At 53.7% G+C, this 18,738-nt stretch overlaps 1 protein-coding gene across 1 annotated transcript in view; it reads left to right on the top strand.

Moving 5' to 3' along the window:
- IL12RB1 (interleukin 12 receptor subunit beta 1) overlaps window positions 1-18,738 on the top strand; it is a 29,216-nt gene that overhangs the window by 69 nt on the left and 10,409 nt on the right. Inside the window, exons 2-8 of the mRNA XM_075537861.1 lie at window positions 5,917-5,979; window positions 7,204-7,324; window positions 8,144-8,313; window positions 10,968-11,110; window positions 16,909-16,942; window positions 17,371-17,499; window positions 18,084-18,166. Of these exons, the coding sequence (XP_075393976.1) occupies window positions 5,917-5,979; window positions 7,204-7,324; window positions 8,144-8,313; window positions 10,968-11,110; window positions 16,909-16,942; window positions 17,371-17,499; window positions 18,084-18,166 (743 nt within the window). The remainder of the gene's footprint in view (window positions 1-5,916; window positions 5,980-7,203; window positions 7,325-8,143; window positions 8,314-10,967; window positions 11,111-16,908; window positions 16,943-17,370; window positions 17,500-18,083; window positions 18,167-18,738) is intronic.

Raw genomic sequence — 18,738 nt, 5'->3', positions numbered from 1 at the left:
TACTCCTGTGGGGACTGGGCTTCTGTCACTGTGTGTGTGTGTGTGTGTGTGTGTGTGTGTACGCGCACAGCCATGGGCCTGGGCTGGAGGTTTCTCTCTGTTGCTCTCTGCCTCGGTCTTTTTCTCTGACAAATGGGGACATGGGTGATAGCCACCTCCCTGGGCTCCAGGGTGGGACTTGGATCACTCTTCTGAGTCTTGGTATTCCTTCCTCGGCAACTGGATTATTCCGCTTCCCAGAAGCATGGAGCAAGGCGCCGAGGAAGGTCTAAGTGCCGCAGTGCGTGTAACAGAGAAGGCATTGTTCTCGTTAGCTGCCGTTGACTCGGCCAGACTCTGGACAGCCCCGTGCACAATAGACCCAAACGCTGCCCGGCCCAGTGCCATCCCCGTGATCGGAGGTCGAGTGGACCCGGCTGAGTCAGAGGGTTTTCACGGCGCGTCTGGAGCCAGGCCTTTCTGCGTCAGCTGCCTTCGCCTCGAAGCTCAGGCTCCTGGTTGTTAGACGCGTCAAAGCAGAGCAGACGGACGCAGAGCGCGGGTTTTAAGGAACAGGTTGATTAGCGTTAGGGACCTGCCCCAGCGGGTAGAATGGAATGAGAGTCCAGGGGGTAGGGTGAGGGGAGATCAGAAGACAGCGAAGAGAGTCTAGCCCAAAGGAAGAACGGGAGCGTTAGAAAGAGGAGGAGACAGAGGGACTGACGGACGTGCGACCACAGGAGAAGGTGAAGACAGAGAGAGAGCGGAAGAAGGAATCCCGTGTTAATAAACTTTGGGACAGAAATAAAAGATGGGGTCTAAAAGGAGCCGGTGCCTCCCTCCCATTGGCTGTGGCACCGCGGACTAGTGAAGGGAGGGGGCGGTGGCTGGAGAAGGTGAGGTATGAGGATGGCGGGGGACGGAGACGGGGTTGGAGATGCCTGCTCTGACTGAGAGCCGCAGAGTTACTGCTGGACCCCTTCGTGGTCACACAGACTTCCACCGAGAGATGGGTGGTCACTGCCCAGGATCTGCACTGGCCAGGATTTGGACCACTGAACTGCCCGGCCCCCGTTCATTAGCACAGACAGACATAGCATCTAACACATGTTCTCTGTAACGTGTACATGTGGGGTCTCTGTTAGAATCCACTCGGTGACAGTGGAATTTTACCCGGGGGCTTCAAAAGATTTCTGAAAAAAAGTTGAGTGAAAAGATCGTGAATTCTTCCAGTGAACTTTTGGAAGCTCCCTGTGTATGTGTGAATGGGGTCCTGGGAGTGTAGTGGGGTACATGTAGGGCTGCGAAGCACAAGGTCGGCAGTTCAAAGCCACCCCTCGCTCCAGGGGAGAAAGAGGAGGCTTTCTGCTCCTGTAAACAGTGACCATTCTTGGGCACCCACAGGGACAGCTCTGCCCTGTCCTATAGGGTCGCTGTGAGTCGGCATTGACGCGCTGGCAGTGAGTTAGTTGTGAGCGTATATAAATACAAACACACTCACGGGAATCTAAACGCTTTCTTGCCATCTGGTGGAACCAGGCAGGGAGAGAGGTGCCGGCCTCCTGTGGATGGAAGCTTTTCTGCCGTTACCTCGGGCTACGCCTTTGCCTCTCTGTGCCTCGGTTTCCCTCTCTGTAGACTAGGCTCCGGAAAGGTGCAGGCTCCTCAGCTGGCTCAATGGGTTAAACTCAGGTAAAGGGCTTGGCTCGGAGCTGGCCCTCGGGAAGGCCCAGCCTGTGTGAGCTGCCGACCCGGGTCCGGAGGGGCCGGGTGGGGCAGGGAGATGACCTCAGAGGGCAGGGGAGGATGGATTTCCCAAGGGGCAGCTTGCTGGGGATGGCATTAAACTGTCAGCCCTGGAGGAAGGAAAAGGGCAGGCAGCAGACCCTGGGGTGGGGGGCTGTGTTGGCAGAGAGGGAGATTGGAGGACAGAACCGAGTGCCCCTCTCCCCACAATCGAGCCACACAGGACTGATTCTTGGGGGCTGCCTTCTCCTTCATGGTTTCTAATTACCCCAGCCTGACCCCGCACCCAGGTCAACATCTGACAGACTCTAGCACTCCTGGGGGCAGGGCTGACCCCCCCGCTGAGGGAGGTTATCTCGCCCCCCGGATGGCCTGAGATGTCCAATGCTGTGTGGCTCAGTGTGTTGGCTCAGGCTGGCAGTACCAGTCTCTCAGCACCCAGCTGCCATTCCACCCGCCCTCGACTCTGGCACAGACGCTGTGGATGGGACAGCCACACCCCTGTTCTCTCAGCTTCCTCCCAAGGCTGTCCTCTTTCTGGGGTTTTCTTCTTCTGGGGTGAGCTCCCCAGAGAGGCCCCACTTGTCTCTCAGTCTCCACTTGGAGGATTTAATTATGAGGTCAAGGGCTGGGGGTGGGGTAGGGGTAGTGGATTGCAGAGCAAAGGGATGGATGTGGGTGGGATGTGGATGGGTTGATGGACGACTGAGTGGGTGGATGGATGGATGGATGGATGAATGAATGAATGATGAAAGAGTAGGTGAATTGGCTGAACTAATGACACTATCGATAGAATTAATTGCCTATGCCCCAGGGGTATGATGTATAATATCCTCTATCATAAAACAATACTGATGTCTCTAAAGTCAACCAGAGACATAGATAAACCATAGATCTATGAAATGAGTTTGGGGCTCATACTTTAGTCTAGCCCCAATCTAAGAACACACATGACATGGCCCTTCCCGCTGCTTGCTCCCATGAAGAGCTCTCTGAGGACATGACTGATAGGGCATCCTGTGGTGACGAAACCAGATGGCACCCGGCTCTCAGAAAGAATGGCGTCTGGGATCTTAAAGGCTTGTCTTCAAACAAGCAGCCATCTGAGCGAGGCGTCAACTAAGTCCACAGGGAAGAGGCACAGCAGCCTGTGTGATCCAAGGATTGTAAATAGTAAAATCCAAGTGTGACAGAGGGAATGGTATCAGAGCTTAATTTATGAACGCTGACTTTGCAGAACGCTATGGGTGACAGTGGAAGCCCCTCGTCCACTTGCAGGGCCCCCTCCTGGACTAAACTTCGGGGTGAGTCCCTTCTGACCACAGTCGAGGGGTGTGAAGAACCTTGCAGTTGCACAGGGCATTGTGAAGTCGGTGACGGCAGATAGAGTTCGGTTACAACCTTATCACTTGCTCTCCCTTCGGACTCAGTTTAAAGTTGTAATACGTTCTGCTTTCTCTTTGATTGAGGTTGTTCTGTTTGCCTCGTCATTGGCTTTTAAAAAATAATTAAATCATTTTATTGGGGGCTCTTAAAACTCATCACAATCCACACATGCATCCATTGTGCCAACACTTTTGTACATTTGTTTCCCTCATCATTCTCAAAACATTTACTTTCTTCTTGAGCTCTTGGTATCAGCTCCTCATTTTTACCCCTTCCTCCCCACTCTCCCCTCCCTAATGAACCCTTGATAATTTATAAATTATTATTATTTTGTCATATCTTACACCGTTAGATGTTTCCCTTCACCTACTTCTCCGTTGTCAGTCTCCCAGGGAGGAGGTTATATGTAATCTGTTCCCCCTTTCTCCCTCACCTTCCCTCCACCCTCCCAGTATCGCCACCCTCACCACTGGTCCTGAGGGGTTCATCTCTCCTGATTCCCTGTGTTTCCATTTCCTATCTGTGCCACTGTACATCCTCCGGTCCAGCCGGATTTGTAAGGTATCATGATATTTGGGGGGAGGAAACATTCAAGAACTAGAGGAAATTGTATGTTTCATCATTGCTATACTGCACTCTGACTGGATCATCTCCTCCCCCCGACCCTTCTGCAAGGGGATGTCCAATTGCCCTCAGATGGGCAACTGCATGCACTCCCCTTCATTCACAATGCTATGATTGTTTTTGGTCTTTGATGCCTGATACCTGATCCCTTTGACACCTTGTGATCACACAGGCTGGTGTGCTTCTTCCATGTGGACTTTGTTGTTTCTCAGCTAGGTGGCTGCTTGTTTACCTTCAAGCCTTTAAGACCCCAGACGCTATATCTTTTGATAGCCGGGCACCATCCGCTTTCTTCATCATATTTGCTTATGCACCCGTTGTCTTTAGCGATCGTGCCAGGAAGGTGAGCATCTCAGACTCTCGAATTGTTAGAACACAGTGTTCTTGTGTTGAGGGAGTACTTGAGTAGAGCCCACTGTCCATCTGTTTCCTTAATACTAAACCTACAAATATATGTACATAGATCTATTTCCCCCTCGTCGTATATAAATATATTTACATCTGTACATGCCTGTATTTAGATCTCTATAAATACCCTTTGCCTCTTAGTTCTTTTCTCTATTTCTTTGTACCTACCTCTTGTCCCACTATCATGTTCAGCCTTCATTGGGGTTTCAGGAATTCCTCTCGGTTACATTGTCCTTGATCCAGTCCTACCAGACCTCCTACACCCTCCTTGCCACTGATTTTGGATTACTTGTTGTTCCCTTGTCCCTGGGTTTGTTAACACCCACTCCCCACCCCACCCCCGCCTTCCCCTCTCCTGTGTCCCCCCCCCCAGAACTGTCTTCCCATTGTTCTCTCTTCCGGCTTGTTTGTCCCACCTATCCCTTCCAGGTAGACATGCAGTGACAATATGTACCATCACAAGACCGAGTACAACGAAGCAACAATAGAAAATAAAACAGTAGCAACAACAACAACCCTATAAATAGTTCAGGGTCTATTTGTTGTCCTTTATGAGTGCTTTCCAGTCCAGTCTGGTGGGGTGCCATGCCCTGGCTCCACATCTATCTCTGGGGACTTCATTGCTCTGCTCCCCGCAGTTGCTCTGCTCCACGCCCCCAGTGGCTGACTTCGGTGTAGTGAGCTCAGGGGGGGCACAATTCCCGCCGTGTGTCTCTAGTGTTGTCCCCTGTGGTGCTATGGGTCAGTGTGTTCCATGGGGGGGCCGGCCCTGTGGTCGTCTCTGTGCATTGCTGCTCTGAGCAGGAGCATTGTCCTCAGGGCTTGGTGAGCCAGGTTCTGCTTCACTATTTTTTCCCCCCTTACCCCCTCGTTGGCTCCTGTGTGCTCTGATCAGACACGTTCCTCTTCTTGAGCTGTAGCTTCAGTGCTGTCCTCTGAAGTGAATTTCTCTGGGAGGGAGGGTGGTGGTGTCCACTTCGTTGGCAATGGGGCCAGCTCCTCAGGCCTCTCTATCGGTTCCCTGTTTCATGTCAGTGTGTTGCGTTCTTGTCTTGGAGCTCCGGGTTGAAGTCTGGTCCCTCTTTCTCTGGGGAGACACAGTCAACACCCTCCCCCTGTGTGGGTTAGTGCCCTGTTCCCCTAGCTATTCATGTCTTTTTTTCACCCCTGCTCCCTTTTAGTGGGCTACCATATGTATTCGTGAGCTGGGTCTGGCCCTGCCATATGATCTGGACCTCGCCCCAGGAGTGTGTGTCATTGGCTTTTGGTTTGTGTGCTTCCTAGTTGTGATTTGTACGATTATCTGCACATGAAATCCCAGATAGGTAAATCGACAGAGACAGTAACTGGATTGAGAACACCTGGGGGCATGGCAGGGTAGGATGATGGGGGGTGGGAATAAGGGGGGGGGTGATAGTAAGCTGCCAACAATAAGCACGAGAAGAAAATTCTCTGAAATGGATTGTGGTGAGGATTGCACAGATCTTGACACGATCGAACGATTACATGGTACGATATGTGAAGAACATGCCGACAAAACCATAAAAACCAAAACCCAGTAAGTGAATAGATGGGTGAGTGTGTGAGTGGATGGAGGGATGAATTAATGACCACAGAGTGGGTGCATGGGTGGTGGGTGGGCGGCTGGATAGAGAGATGGCTGGCTGGGTGGGTAGGTACATGGGTGGACAGAGGGTGGCCATGCAGATACTCCCCAAGGCCCAGGCTCACAGGTGAAGTCTCACCTATGGAGAATCATTATATCTGTTGCAGCTGGAGCCTGTGGAACCAGCAGGTGCTGCTTTCAGGACCCACCGTACCTGGACACAGACTCAGGTTTGGGACCGTCTCGGGAGGGGCGTGCAAAATGGGCTCAGCATGACCCCATCCTCACAACCCCTTCCCTCAGCCTCCTCCCACCTGCCAAAGACCCAGCTCGACCTGGGTTCCAGGGAGCCCTGACCCACAAGTGGTCAACCACTCTAAACCTACGTCTCCCTTGCAAGGTCATGCATGGCCTTCTGTCTGAGTCCATTCAGATGGGTCAGTGCATGGGGCAAACAGTTCAAGCGCCGGCCCAGGCAGCCATTGCTGGAGCATTTATGTTTAAGGTGACCAGATTTTAACATTGGGAAAGCGACACCAGCGGGGCACCATTGATAAAACTCATATCCTGGAGAAATAGCCACATGGCAGCCGAAAACCATGTACCCTAGCTTGTTGTGCATTCTTTCAAAAAATAGGGACTTTAAAAAAAATGCCGTAGGACACGGGACAAATTGTTAAAAATCAGGACTGTCCCGCCAAAAGCGGGACGTCTAGTCACCTTACTTTAGAATGCCCCCTGCCAAGAGTCTGCCACTGAGCAGGTACTTAATCCAGGTGGCTGTTCCGTAAAGATTTACTGAGCAGTGACTATAAGCAGACACAATTCTAGACTAGATGGAATCCACTGTGGGTCCGGCTGACCTCCCAGGGTCCTAGCCTAAATGGATGAGTGGGTGGACAGACAGATGGACTGGGGGATGAGGGGTTGGGGTACAGATGCAGACCCGTGAACCCATCGACTGCACTCAATGAGCAGTCACAGGGAGAACAGGAGGGCCACTTTGGGGTTGCAGGTGGTGAAGGAGGAGCCTCTTCGGGACAAACTGGAATGTCAAGATCACCTGGGGCTTCCTGGGTGGTGAAAGAGGCAGCATCCTTTCTGGCCACTGGGAGCTCTGTCCTGGGAGCATCCTGGTAAACCTCCTCCTGCGTGTTCCTCCATTTGTATCTCTTTCATTGTAACAAACTTGCCATCGGAGAAAGTAAAGCCTTGTGGGGGTGGGGTCCAGGCCCTTTCAAAGGCGCTGTGGAAGGAAAGTTGCTGGTGTGTTTGGGGACCAGCCAGCCAGGAGGCTGGAGCAGAGGAGCAGGGAGATGGGGGAGGGAGGTTAGGAGAGGCAGGGAGGATGCTGGGAACCACCACAGGTTGGGGCTGAGGGGACACCAGATTACATCAATGTCACAAAGATGCATGCCCCCTCTCCCCCATTCTCAAACCTTTGGAATCTTCAGTCTCAGCCTTGGGGCCCCGGAACCTGAGCTGCTACCGGATATTCAGCGCCGGCGCCAGCTACGAGTGCTCCTGGCAGTACGAGGGGCCCTCGATCGGGGTCAGCCACTTCCTGAGGTGCTGGTGAGGATCCCCAAACCTCCTCCACCATCCTGCCCTGGCTCCTGCTCCTAGGTGCCCGGACTGGCCTTGTCTTTATGCCTTTCCGTGCCTCAGTTTCTCATCTGAGATTGCAGGCTGGGCCTCCATGATGTGGGGTCAGCATGATGTGGGGGTGAGCACCCTAAAGTGGATGGCACTGAAGGTCCCTAGCTCTTCTTTCACCTTTACTCCTCATTCAGTCATCCGCACACCCATCCACTTACCCCTATCCATCCATCCATCCATCCATCCACCCATTTATCCATCCACCTACCCACTCACCCATTCATCCACCTGTCCATCCATCCACTCATTTATCTACCCATCTCTCTATCCACCCACCTATCCATCCATCTACCTACCCATCCACCCATCCTCCTGTCCATCCATCCACCCTACCTACCCATCCATCCATCCATCCATCCATCCATCCATCCATCCATCCATCCATCCTCCTGTCCATCCATCCACCCATTTATCCATCCATTCATCTATCTACCCATCCATCTATTCATCCATCCATCCATCCATCCTCCTGTCCATCCATCCACCCATTTATCCATCCATTCATCTATCTACCCATCCATCTATTCATCCATCCATCCATCCATCCATCCCTTCCTTCCTTCTCCCTCTGCTGCCCATGCAGAGAGGCTCTGGCACCCCCAAGTCCCAGGCCAACCTTGAAGGCACCATAGGCTGCAGTGGGAGGAAGACGCAAAAGGGCAGAAGAGGGTGCTGGGAGGTGAAACACAATGTCTGCCATAGCTGCTGACATCCCTGACAACCTTTTCCCTGCAGTGTCAGCCACGGGCGCTGCTGCCACTTTGCTGTGGGCTCGGCCACCACGCTGCAGTTCTCCGATCAGGACGGCGTGCCAGTGCTTCGCAATGTCACGTTCTGGGTGGAGTCTCGGGTCAGAAACACCACGGAGACATCACCAAGGATTTCCCTGCAGCTCTACAACTTGGGTCAGCACCCTGTGGGACCCCTGCCCACCCCCTCCCCAGGTCACTCTCCCCCAGAAAAGTCTTGAGTTCCCCGCCTGGACCTGGGGGTTCTGTCACTCCTGCCTGGAGTTGTCACGTCTGTTACCATGTGTACCACGACTGAGCCTTCCACCCTCGAGTCAGAAATCCCCTCCTCCTGGTCCTGAGGTTGTGCAGGTTGTCCCGAGTGCTGTCCAGCTAGAGGGGCCTTGTGGGGTCTTTAGATCTGTTCCCGAGACCCAACCACATGCATGCAGCAGACCTACTTTACACCTTGACTATTACCGCCAGGAGCCCTGGTGGGCAATGGTTCAAACACTCACTGGTTAACCAGAAGGTCAGCAGTTCAAGCCCACTGGCGGCCCCAGGAGAGTAAAGAGCTGGCAATCTTCTCCCATAAAGAGGACGGCCACTGTGAATCGGGATCGATTCAGCAAGCGCTGTTTGCTGTCTGCTGATCAGTCGTAGGGATGTGGGCTAGGTCCGCCAGGCCGCTGTCTACGCTGGTCCTGGAGTCAGGTGAGTGAGGCCTCCGCACTGCGCATTGTCTGCAACACCAGATGGACCCCAGAGGGTGACTTTCCCAAACAGAAATGTATTCTCTCACCGTTCAGCAGTCTGGAAGCCCAAGTTCAAAGCGCCGGCTCCAGGGGAAGCTTTCTCTCTCTGTTGCCTCTGGAGGAAGGTTCTCGACTCTCAGCTCCTGCTTCCTGATCTGCTTAGAGATCTCTGCCTGGCTTGGCATCTCTCATTCCCATTTCGGCTGCTGGGGGAACCTCTTTTATATCTCAGAAGGGATGAACGGACAAAGAGGAGTCCAAGGCAGGCACAGCAGCTGGGGCTTACAGCACATCTTTGTGGGCGACACAAAGTAACAGGTGAAATCCCTGCAAAACTCACTGCTGTGGTGGTGCGGGGCCTTCCAGAAGATTCCAAGTCGTAACCACCCTCCGCACCACAGAAGAAAACCCCGCCCCTCCTGCGGACTCCTCACATGGTCCTACGCCTGAGCCACGGAGGCAGCCGCGGCGTCTGTCCGTCTCACCCAGGGCCTTCCACGTTCTCGCCGCCCCTCCACTTTACCCAGCACGGTGTCCTTCTCCAGGGACTCTCTCCTGACATGTCCCAAGTATGTGGGACGGAGTCTTGCCCTGCTTGCCTCTCAGGAGCGCTCTGGCTGTACTTCTTCCAGGACAGATCTGCCGGTCCTCCTGGCAGTCCCTGGTAATATGGATATTGTTCACCAGCACCACTAGGAACAAGTGCTATTTTCATGTGATATATATGTTTTTTGGCCTTTATCCCCCCAATTTTGGGTTTCCAATTTCTATATTGCCCACTTACATCAACCCAGTGCTCTGAGGAGACAATCATATTTTTCGACGTGAAGCATCTTCATTCCAGTTGGAACTTTGTGAAATCCGCATCCATAAGCAAAGTCAAACAGGACAGGCCATCCATAAATGCACCAGTTCACAGGCTCAAAAATCTTCTCTTCATCTGGTCGGGTTCTGGTCAACTCAACGTGGGCTGCCTCTCTTAGCCTCACAGGGTGTCCATTGACTGCCTCACCTTCAGACCATGGCCCCATCACAAATTCTCAACAACCCCAGCCCCTTGTGCTGGGTCATGACCTTCAGACCAGTCAACCCACTCTCATCTTTCCTGTCAACCGAGTCCACGGTGTCAGTGGCCAGACTCAACCCGTCTTTCTATTGCTGCATTTCTCCCACTGCCACTCAGCAAGTGGATCCAGGTGGTCACCTAGCAAGCATCTCAGCCTGCTCTCAGACTCCCTTCAACGTTCAGTCCCAGAGGGGTGTTTTCTTCATGGTTCCAGATTCTTTCCAGCTTCTGACAAAAACCACTAGAGTTCAAACTTCTTTCACGTGATATTTTTAAAAGTCCAGTGTAATGCAAAAACATCTACTAGGAACCAAATATCAAGACTACACACCACGACGAGCTCCAATGCTGCACTTACATGCTCCTGCCTCGCCTGCCCCTGTCCCCGTGGCGCCGGAAAGCATCCAGCAGGAGGAAAAGTGGGGAGAGTGTCCTAGGCAGAGGGTGCAGCATGTGCAAAGGCCCTGTGTGGGAGCAGGTATGGTTTGATCAAGGTGCAGAAAGGATGATCAATGTCTCTCCTTGGGCTCCTTTTAAGGGGTCTGCAAAATGGTCAAAGTCGCTCAGTAAGACGTCCTCCACAGCCCTCCAGGGAGACAGAGCTTAATGGTACCCTCTCGCTACAATCTGCAAAAAGCCCTCTCTTGCCCCGGCTGCGCTAGCAATGGGTGTTCATATTTCAAAAATATCAGTGCTGATGAGGTCCTGTGTCTACATAGACTCCCAGGCATAGACTGTCGGGGTGTCCCTCATGCACACTCGAGAGTGTTTGGCCGGAGACCCTGGGCCAGGCAAACCAGACCCACTGCCATCGAGTGGATTGTGGCTCACAGTGACCCTACAGGACAGAGCAGAGCAGCTCCCTTAGGGTTCCCAAGGCTGTCGATCTTCCCAAGAGCGGCTGGTGTTCTCTAACTGCTGACCGCCACCGCCAGGGCTCCCTGGCCCAAGTGGCACTTACCAAGTCACACACATCCTGGCTATCCCCCCCCCCCCACCTCTGCTTCCAGTGAAGTATGACCCTCCTCCTCGGAGCCATGTCCAGGTGTCCCGACAAGCAGGCCAGCTGCTCCTGCAGTGGAAGATCCCAGACGACCAGGATGGGGCCGAGGTGCAGTTCCAGCGCCGGACGGCTGGCAGCCCGTGGAAGTTGGTGAGTTTTATGCTCTGGCCTGTCACAGATGGGCCTTGGCCCCCCAGTCCCCAGAGTCCCCTCCCCCCTCAAATTATGCTCGTCATCTCCATACTGTCACCTCCCCTCACCTGACCTCCATTCTTGTCCCAGCCTCCCCCCCCCCCCCCCCTCGAGACCTGGATCTGACCGTGGCCTCCCCTGCTCAGCTCACACCCCTGCGTGACGCCCTGTGAGCCTCCGGAGGGCTGCCTGGGGCTCAGCCAGGCCCAGCTGGCCCTCGCCAGTCTTGCGCTTCCTCCAGGCGGGGTGACCTTTCTTAGCCTTCTTGCTTTATCCATGCTCTTCCACCTCCCACCCCGCCCGGCTGAGAGATTTCCTCTCCCTTTCACTACCTGCCAAACAAAGTCCAGCCTGCCGGGCCCTGGGCCAGGGCTGCTCTTCCTGGAAGCTGTCCTTCCACTCACCCATTCTCCAAGGACTCACGGCCCCTGCCCACTGTTCAGGCTTTTGTTTCCCAAAGAAGCTAAGAATAACCAGCCCCCTGGCGTGCCTAGAGCCGATGTATTTATTGCTAGGTAGCCGTGCCAGGCACGCGTAAGAGGCCAAGACATTCATTTAGAACGGGGGCATCTGAGCCAGCAATTGCAATTTCGTTCCATGACTAGCGCCTCAATTTCAGACTTTCAGCTTGTCCCTCTGAAGAGCGGTCTGGGGAAGAAGGCTTGACCGCAAGCTTGGCAGCTGTCCTTCGTGGCTCAGGTTCAAGGCTGGCGGTAGTAGAATCTCAGGGCAGAGGGTCAGTCATTGAGGGAGTCAGGCTCATGCCTGCCTTCTCTCTGCCAGGCAGCGGGAAGCCAGGGTTTATTTGCGGTCCCTCCCACGTTAAGGGCCCCGTGTGACATCAAAGACTGGTTCACAACTTTGACAGAAACCAGATGTCTCGGGTTTTTTTCCTTCACGGTTAGAGATTGGGGTGACGGTTTAGATTTTGGTCTCAAGGCTGGTGCACAAAGATTAGCAAGACGATCAGGAGCCTTGGTGGTGTGATGGCTTCTGCACGGGGCTACTCCGAGGTCAGCAGTTTGAGTCCACTGGCTGCTCCGTAGAAGAAAGATGAGACGCTTGCCTCCTGAAAAGAGTGACAGCCCTGGAAATCCACAGGGACTGTCCTTCTCTGTCCAGGGGCTCCCTATGGGTTAGAAGCGACTTGATAGCAGGGCGTTTTTCTTGTAGGACAGCAGGCAGGGGCAAGGTCTACTTCAAGGTCGTTTCTATGTTCTTCACATTAGTTCTGTTTCTCTATGCAGATTCGAAAACGCTCCACTTCTCAGTCACATAAGGTGACGTACGGTCATTACAGACACCACCTTCCAGAGTCCCCGATGACCTTCAGAAAGTTTTACAAAGCAGATCGGTTTCACCTCTTGCAGTGTCAGCATCCTGAGTCAACTGGTCCATGCAGCCTCCTCAGCGGACCATCGCTTATCCCACTTCCTCCCCGTGTTTCCTGTTGTGCGTAGTGGTTACACCTTGGGCTGCTAACCGCGAGGTCAGCAGTTCGGAGTCACCACTGACTGTGGGAAATGAGGGAACATTGTACTTCTGGGAAGAGCTGCATTCTGGGAAGCTCATGGGGGCAGATCTACTATGTCTCATAGGCTTGCGTGGGCTCGACAGCAGGGAGTTCATTCTTCCTTCTATGAGCATTGCCATTGGGTACCTGCTTCCCCTTGGATGTAAACGATTGCTGAGTCTAACTCACGTGTGAGTTCAGTTCCGGGTCTGTAGGGTCAGGACCTTAGTGGGCATCCTGCTGGTCTCTCTACCTGACTCCATCTCTTCCATATGTTTCTATCAAGACCTTCTACTGCAGCGTTTTCAACCTTCCTGAACCTCCCTCACGCCGCGACCCTTTCAGACAGTTCCTCATGTGGTGGTGACCCTCCAGCCATAACAGTATTTTCCTTGCTACTTTGTAACTGTTGTTTTGTTACTGTTATGAATCAGGGGACCCACAGGTTGAGAACGCTATTCTACTGTGACCCTTTTCAGGGCGGTTGGTGGGTAGGGGGGTGGCCGGGCACCATCTAGTGCTTCTGGTCTCGGGGTTGTGGAGACCAATGTTTCCACGACCCACCGGACTAATGTTTCCACACATCTTCCTATTTCTATCCCGCTTCGCTCGTCTCGACAGGAAGAGACCTGTAGCTGCATCTTCAATGGCTGCCATTGAGTTTTTAAGAGCCCAGTCACGACTCAACCACAGTAGGATGTAGAGCCTTATTTTTGTGAGCCATGTGGTGGGACGTGACTTTGATGCCCCCTGGGAAAAGTCGCGTCATGATTCAGGAGCAGCGTAGAATCCTCTGTCACTTGAGCACTCGACAAAACATCAGCAAACACCCTCTCGGTGCCCCCAAACAACCCCCGCTCCCCCACCTCTGAATGGCAGCCAGTCTCCTCTTCCAAGACTGGGCCTCTCTTAGGGTCAAGGATAGACCTTGTGCCCCTCCCTGAGCATCCAGTTCCCTATCAGGTAAGTGGGCAGGAGACCCTCAGGTTCAGCCAGGGGGGAAGGACATCTCTTTATGTTTCCGCTTGAGCTCCCCAGCCACGCTCTGCAGGTGACCCGCTCAGCCCCATTTGCAGACTAGGAAGCTGAGACGGCAGGGGTCTCTCTAGGGGCCCAGGGAGTGTGTGTGCCAGACTGGAATCAGAACTCAGCTCTCTTGACCCCCAACCCCTAGAGCAGGTACACCTCACACTTTCAGGTCACCATCCTGTCTCCTAAAATAATCTCTCGAATAACCTTTGACTCTGGAATATGTTAACAATAATGTTCAGAAACGTTGCTAAAATAGTACCGACAGTACCCATGCATCCTCTCACCAGCTCTGTCCACTGTTAGCATCTCACACGACCTCGGGCCACGGGCCAGGCCTAGGACGCGAACACTGGCCTGTTGCTATCGACAAAGCCAGCTTTTCTTGATGTCATCTATTGTCCCATGGAAGGTTCTGGATCCAGGTTGTTCATCCTATCGCTCAACATGGGCTCAGTTCGCTGATACTGGGTTTTGAAAACTGTGGTGACATAGAGGTTGTTGCTGGGTGCCATCGGGGGGAGCCACCCTCCAGCATCGGAAGGAACCCCGCCCGGCCCCGCACACCACCCCCAATCACTGTTCCTTTTGAGTCCGTGGCTGAGCCGCCAGTCAGTCCATCTTGTCCGGGGGCTTCCTCCTTTTTGCTGCCCGTCTGCTTCACCAAGCGTGCTGTCCTTCGACAGGGACGGGTCTCTCCTGACAACACGCCCCGCCATCCTCGCTTCTGAGCAGCACTCTGGCTGTACTTCTTCCAGACACGTGTGTGCCCTTTGGCAGTCTGGGGTCCTTTCCGTTTCCTTCGCCAGAACCGTAATTCAAGCACAACCATCGGTGTAACACGTAGCTTGCTATTTAACCCTAATTTTTCTATTTTATCATGATCAGATGCATATAACAAAACCTTTGCAATTTCAGTTTTTATACACCCGTGCCTCGCTTTGTGACTATCTTTTTGACTAGCTTGTTATCAGGCATTTTGCATTGACAGTAGTCAACAGATACACTACTTTGCGCATTTGTGACTTCCATCTGGCAGTAATGAGCACTGAGGTGCAAGGCTAGCTCACCCGGGTTGTGATGGTGAAGGCTGTCCGACGACTTGGCTGGGCCACATTCTCAGCAGTCTGGCAGTTATGTAGTGAGGCAATGATGTGACTGGGCAGTCATGCCATGATGTGACTGGGCAGTTGTGTCATGATGTAATGGCAGCGTGTAATGATGTAACAATGTAATTTGGCAGTTATGCCATGATGTGACTGGGCAGTTATGCAATGATGTGACTTGGCAGTTATGCCATGATGTGACTTGGCAGTTATGCCATGATGTGACTTGGCAGTTATGCCATGATGTGACTTGGCAGTTATGCCATGATGTGACTTGGCAGTTATGCCATGATGTGACTTGGCAGTTATGCCATGATGTGACTTGGCAGTTATGTCATGGTGTGACTTGGCAGTTATGCCATGGTGTGACTGGGCAGTTATGCCATGATGTGACTTGGCAGTTATGCCATGGTGTGACTTGGCAGTTATGCCATGATGTGACTTGGCAGTTATGCCATGATGTGACTTGGCAGTTATGCCATGGTGTGACTTGGCAGTTATGCCATGATGTGACTTGGCAGTTATGTCATGGTGTGACTTGGCAGTTATGCCATGGTGTGACTGGGCAGTTATGTCATGGTGTGACTTGGCAGTTATGCCATGGTGTGACTGGGCAGTTATGCCATGATGTGACTTGGCAGTTATGCCATGGTGTGACTTGGCAGTTATGCCATGGTGTGACTTGGCAGTTATGTCATGGTGTGACTTGGCAGTTATGTCATGGTGTGACTTGGCAGGTAGGCATTGCTGTAGTCATCCTCCATCTTGTGCTGTGATGTGCTCATCCTCCTTTTTCACAAACCAGCACAAATTCTTCCAAGAATGGCCTGGTCTTTGGAACCCACTGTGTCAATAAGTGAGGTCCACGTGCAATTCAGTGACAGGAATTACACAACCGTCACCACTGCCTGCCTCTGAAATGCTTCCATCGCCCCAAACAGAAAGCAGGGCCCTCCAGGCAATAACCCGATTTCCCCTCCCCCATCCATGTGGGTCAGTGCCACTGCCCACAGCGACCCTACGCATGACAGAATGGCACTGCCTGGTCCTGCGCCATCCTCACGATCGTTCGAGTCTTGAGCCCATTGTTGCAGCCACCATGTCAGTCGGTCCGTCTCCTCGAAGGCCTTCCTCTTTCTCGCTGCCCCTCCTCTTTGCCAAGCTCCATGTCCTTCTCCAGGGACTGGTCTCCCTGACACGCCCAAAGCATGAGACGAAGTCTTCTCAGGAGCACCCTGATTGCACTTCTTCCAAGACTGGCTTGTTTGTTTTCTGGGCAGTCTCTGGGAATGCCAATATTCAGTGTCCAGCTTGCACATGCACAGGAGGCGATGGACAGCGCCCTGGTTTGAGTCGGGCGCACCTTAGTCTTCAACGAAAAGACCCTGACTTCCAACGCTCGGAAGGAGGTCTTGTGCAGCACACTGACCCCATGCAAGGCGGCGCTTGAGCCTTTAGCTGTTGCTTCCACGAGCACTGATTGTGGATCCAAGCTAGACCTCTTCCTTGGCAACGTCAGCCTTGTCTCCATTGATCATGATGGGATCCCTGAGTCCGGTTGTGAGGGTGTGGGTCCTCTGAGCTGTAAGCCATCCTGAAGCCTAGCCTCCTTGACCTTCAGCAGTAAGTGTTTCACATCCTCTTCGCTCTCAGCAAGGAAGAGTGCATCCTCGGCCGACCACGGTTCTTAAAAAGCCTTCCTCCGGTCCGGATGCTGCCGGCTTGTGCATATAACCCCCAGTCCACCACCTTTTGTCTCTTGGCAGGTGCTTATGCTAGTGATTTCCTCTAAGGGAGGCCACACCACACTTGTCCCGGGTGTCTGGTTTCTTTTACTCAGCGGCGTGTGTTTTGATTCTCATCCACCCTGTGGCCTGCGTCATTTCCCGGGCCGGTGGAGTGGTGCCCAGTGTAGGCTCAGACCCCGTGGTGTTTATTAATACATCTGCTACTGGACTGGAATGTGGTTTCTACCTTTTAACTGGTGCCCGCGGGCAGCCCCCGGTGAATGCCGATGGGCAGTGCAGACGCGTTTTGGAAAGTCTGAAGCAATGAATGTTTTCCAGCACCACCATACCAAGCCTTCTGTAAATGTGATCTCTTTCTAGGGCCACTGTGGACCTCAGGATGACGCCAGCTTCGGTGAGACTAATGAATGATCATGCCACCCACAGGGGCACCACGTTAGTGCTGATTGAATCCCTGCCGTATGCCGGGCCCAGTGCCAGGCTCCGCCTGCCTTGCTCTGCTCTGTCGTTAAGTACCGGGTGATCCCCATGCCCCAAGTCTGGAAACGAAATGCTCGGAGGCCAGAAGGCACGGGCCGAGAGCAGACTCTCTAGGAAGTGGCCTGGAGGGGATTCCAACGTGGCCCATGGGCAGAAATGAATGTACTTGGACGCCCCCCAGGCACAGACAGCCCTGACCCCTCTATGTCCCCAGCAGACAGCCCACCGCCCTGCATACAGTTGGTACTCAGTGAGTGCCCAATGTCTATGACCAGTGCCCAGCTCTGGGCATCCTGCGGTGGGACAGCCCTGTGGCCTTACACCGGCTCTGCCTCTCCGCAGAGTCCTGCCTGGGCCCCCTGGAGAAGGACGCCGTGCAGGAATTCCAGCTGCGGAGGCGGCGGCAGCTCAGTTCTCAGGCCCCTGAAGGGCCATGGAGCCACTGGAGTGATTCTGTGTGTGTCCCCGCAGGTGAGAGCGCCCAGACCAGGGGACCCGGGGCGGGCTGTGGAAACAGGGTAGTGGGTTTTAGAAATAAGGCATCCGAATCAGAAATAAGAAGGTGGGTGGAAAAGGTGGGGTGTTTTTTTTTAATAGGCTTGGGCTGAAGACCCTCAAACCGCCCGCACCCTGGGCCCAGCTGTGCCCACTTTTGGGTGCTTTCACGTGGGCACCACTGTACTAAGCTTCAGGGGGAGTCATCTGCCCGAGGTCATTAAATGGCCTGCTGCCTCCAAGCCTTGGCTACGGGGACTCAGAGAGGGAGTTTCTACCATGTGGGAATCTGGGGCAACTGGACCTCGGGGACCATGGCTATTCCTGGGGACAGGGACCTGGTCCAGGAAGGTGAGGGGTGGGAGAGGACCCCCACTTGACTTCTGGGCCTCAAGAGCTGTTTCCTCCTCTTGCCCCAGATGCTGGGAAGGGGACCCAAGGGGGTGTGTGGCTGATTCCGGAAACTCTCTACACCCCCTGATGATGCCGGGTTTCATGGGGGAGTGGGTGCCTCTATCCCCACCCCCAGCCAAACACACACTGTGTGTGTCTCCTTGCAGAAATCCTGCCACCACTCAAGATGAATTGCTCCGTGGAACTGCTCCGCCCGAATGGGAGGCGGTGGCTGACCCTCCAAGTGCAGGTACTGGGGTCAGTGTGAAACTGCGCCCTCGCGCAGGGATGGAAGGAAAGGGCAGGAGGCTGGAGGGAGGGGAGCAAGAGGGGGAGATGAGACATGAGGCCCTCAGGTAGGAGTAGGGGGCCGGGGAGGGTCACGTGGAGTTAGTGAGTGTGAGCAGGGTTGGCCACAGGTGGGTTCACGCCGCTTCTCAGGGACAGACTATAGGGGGTGAGGTAGAAAGCAGGAGACCAGGAAGGGGTGGACCGGTCCAGCTGGGCACTGATGATACCAGGGATCTTGGTTGGGGGTAGGGGGGCAGTAAGAGCTCTCTGGTCCAAAGTCACTCATTAAGCATAGTATGATCAGCCTGTTTTACAGAGGAGGGCCTAAGACCTAGTGACCCCACCTGTGTAAGTGCGGGGCTGTGTCCCCAGAGCACACAAGGACTGCCCTACTCTACACCCTGGGGGTCCCCAGCTTTCAGAGCCAGCCCGACGGAACCGCCACCAAGACCGGTCCGTGGGGGGTGACTGTCAGTTTCTCAGCAGCCTGGCCAGCATTCGGTTTATGATTTTTTAAAAAACATTTTAAAC

Source organism: Tenrec ecaudatus, chromosome 1 (assembly GCF_050624435.1).
Source record: "Tenrec ecaudatus isolate mTenEca1 chromosome 1, mTenEca1.hap1, whole genome shotgun sequence".
Lineage (NCBI taxonomy): Eukaryota > Metazoa > Chordata > Mammalia > Afrosoricida > Tenrecidae > Tenrec > Tenrec ecaudatus.
The sequence above is the reverse complement of the archived record's forward strand: the minus strand, read 5'-3'. Positions and strand labels throughout refer to the sequence as shown.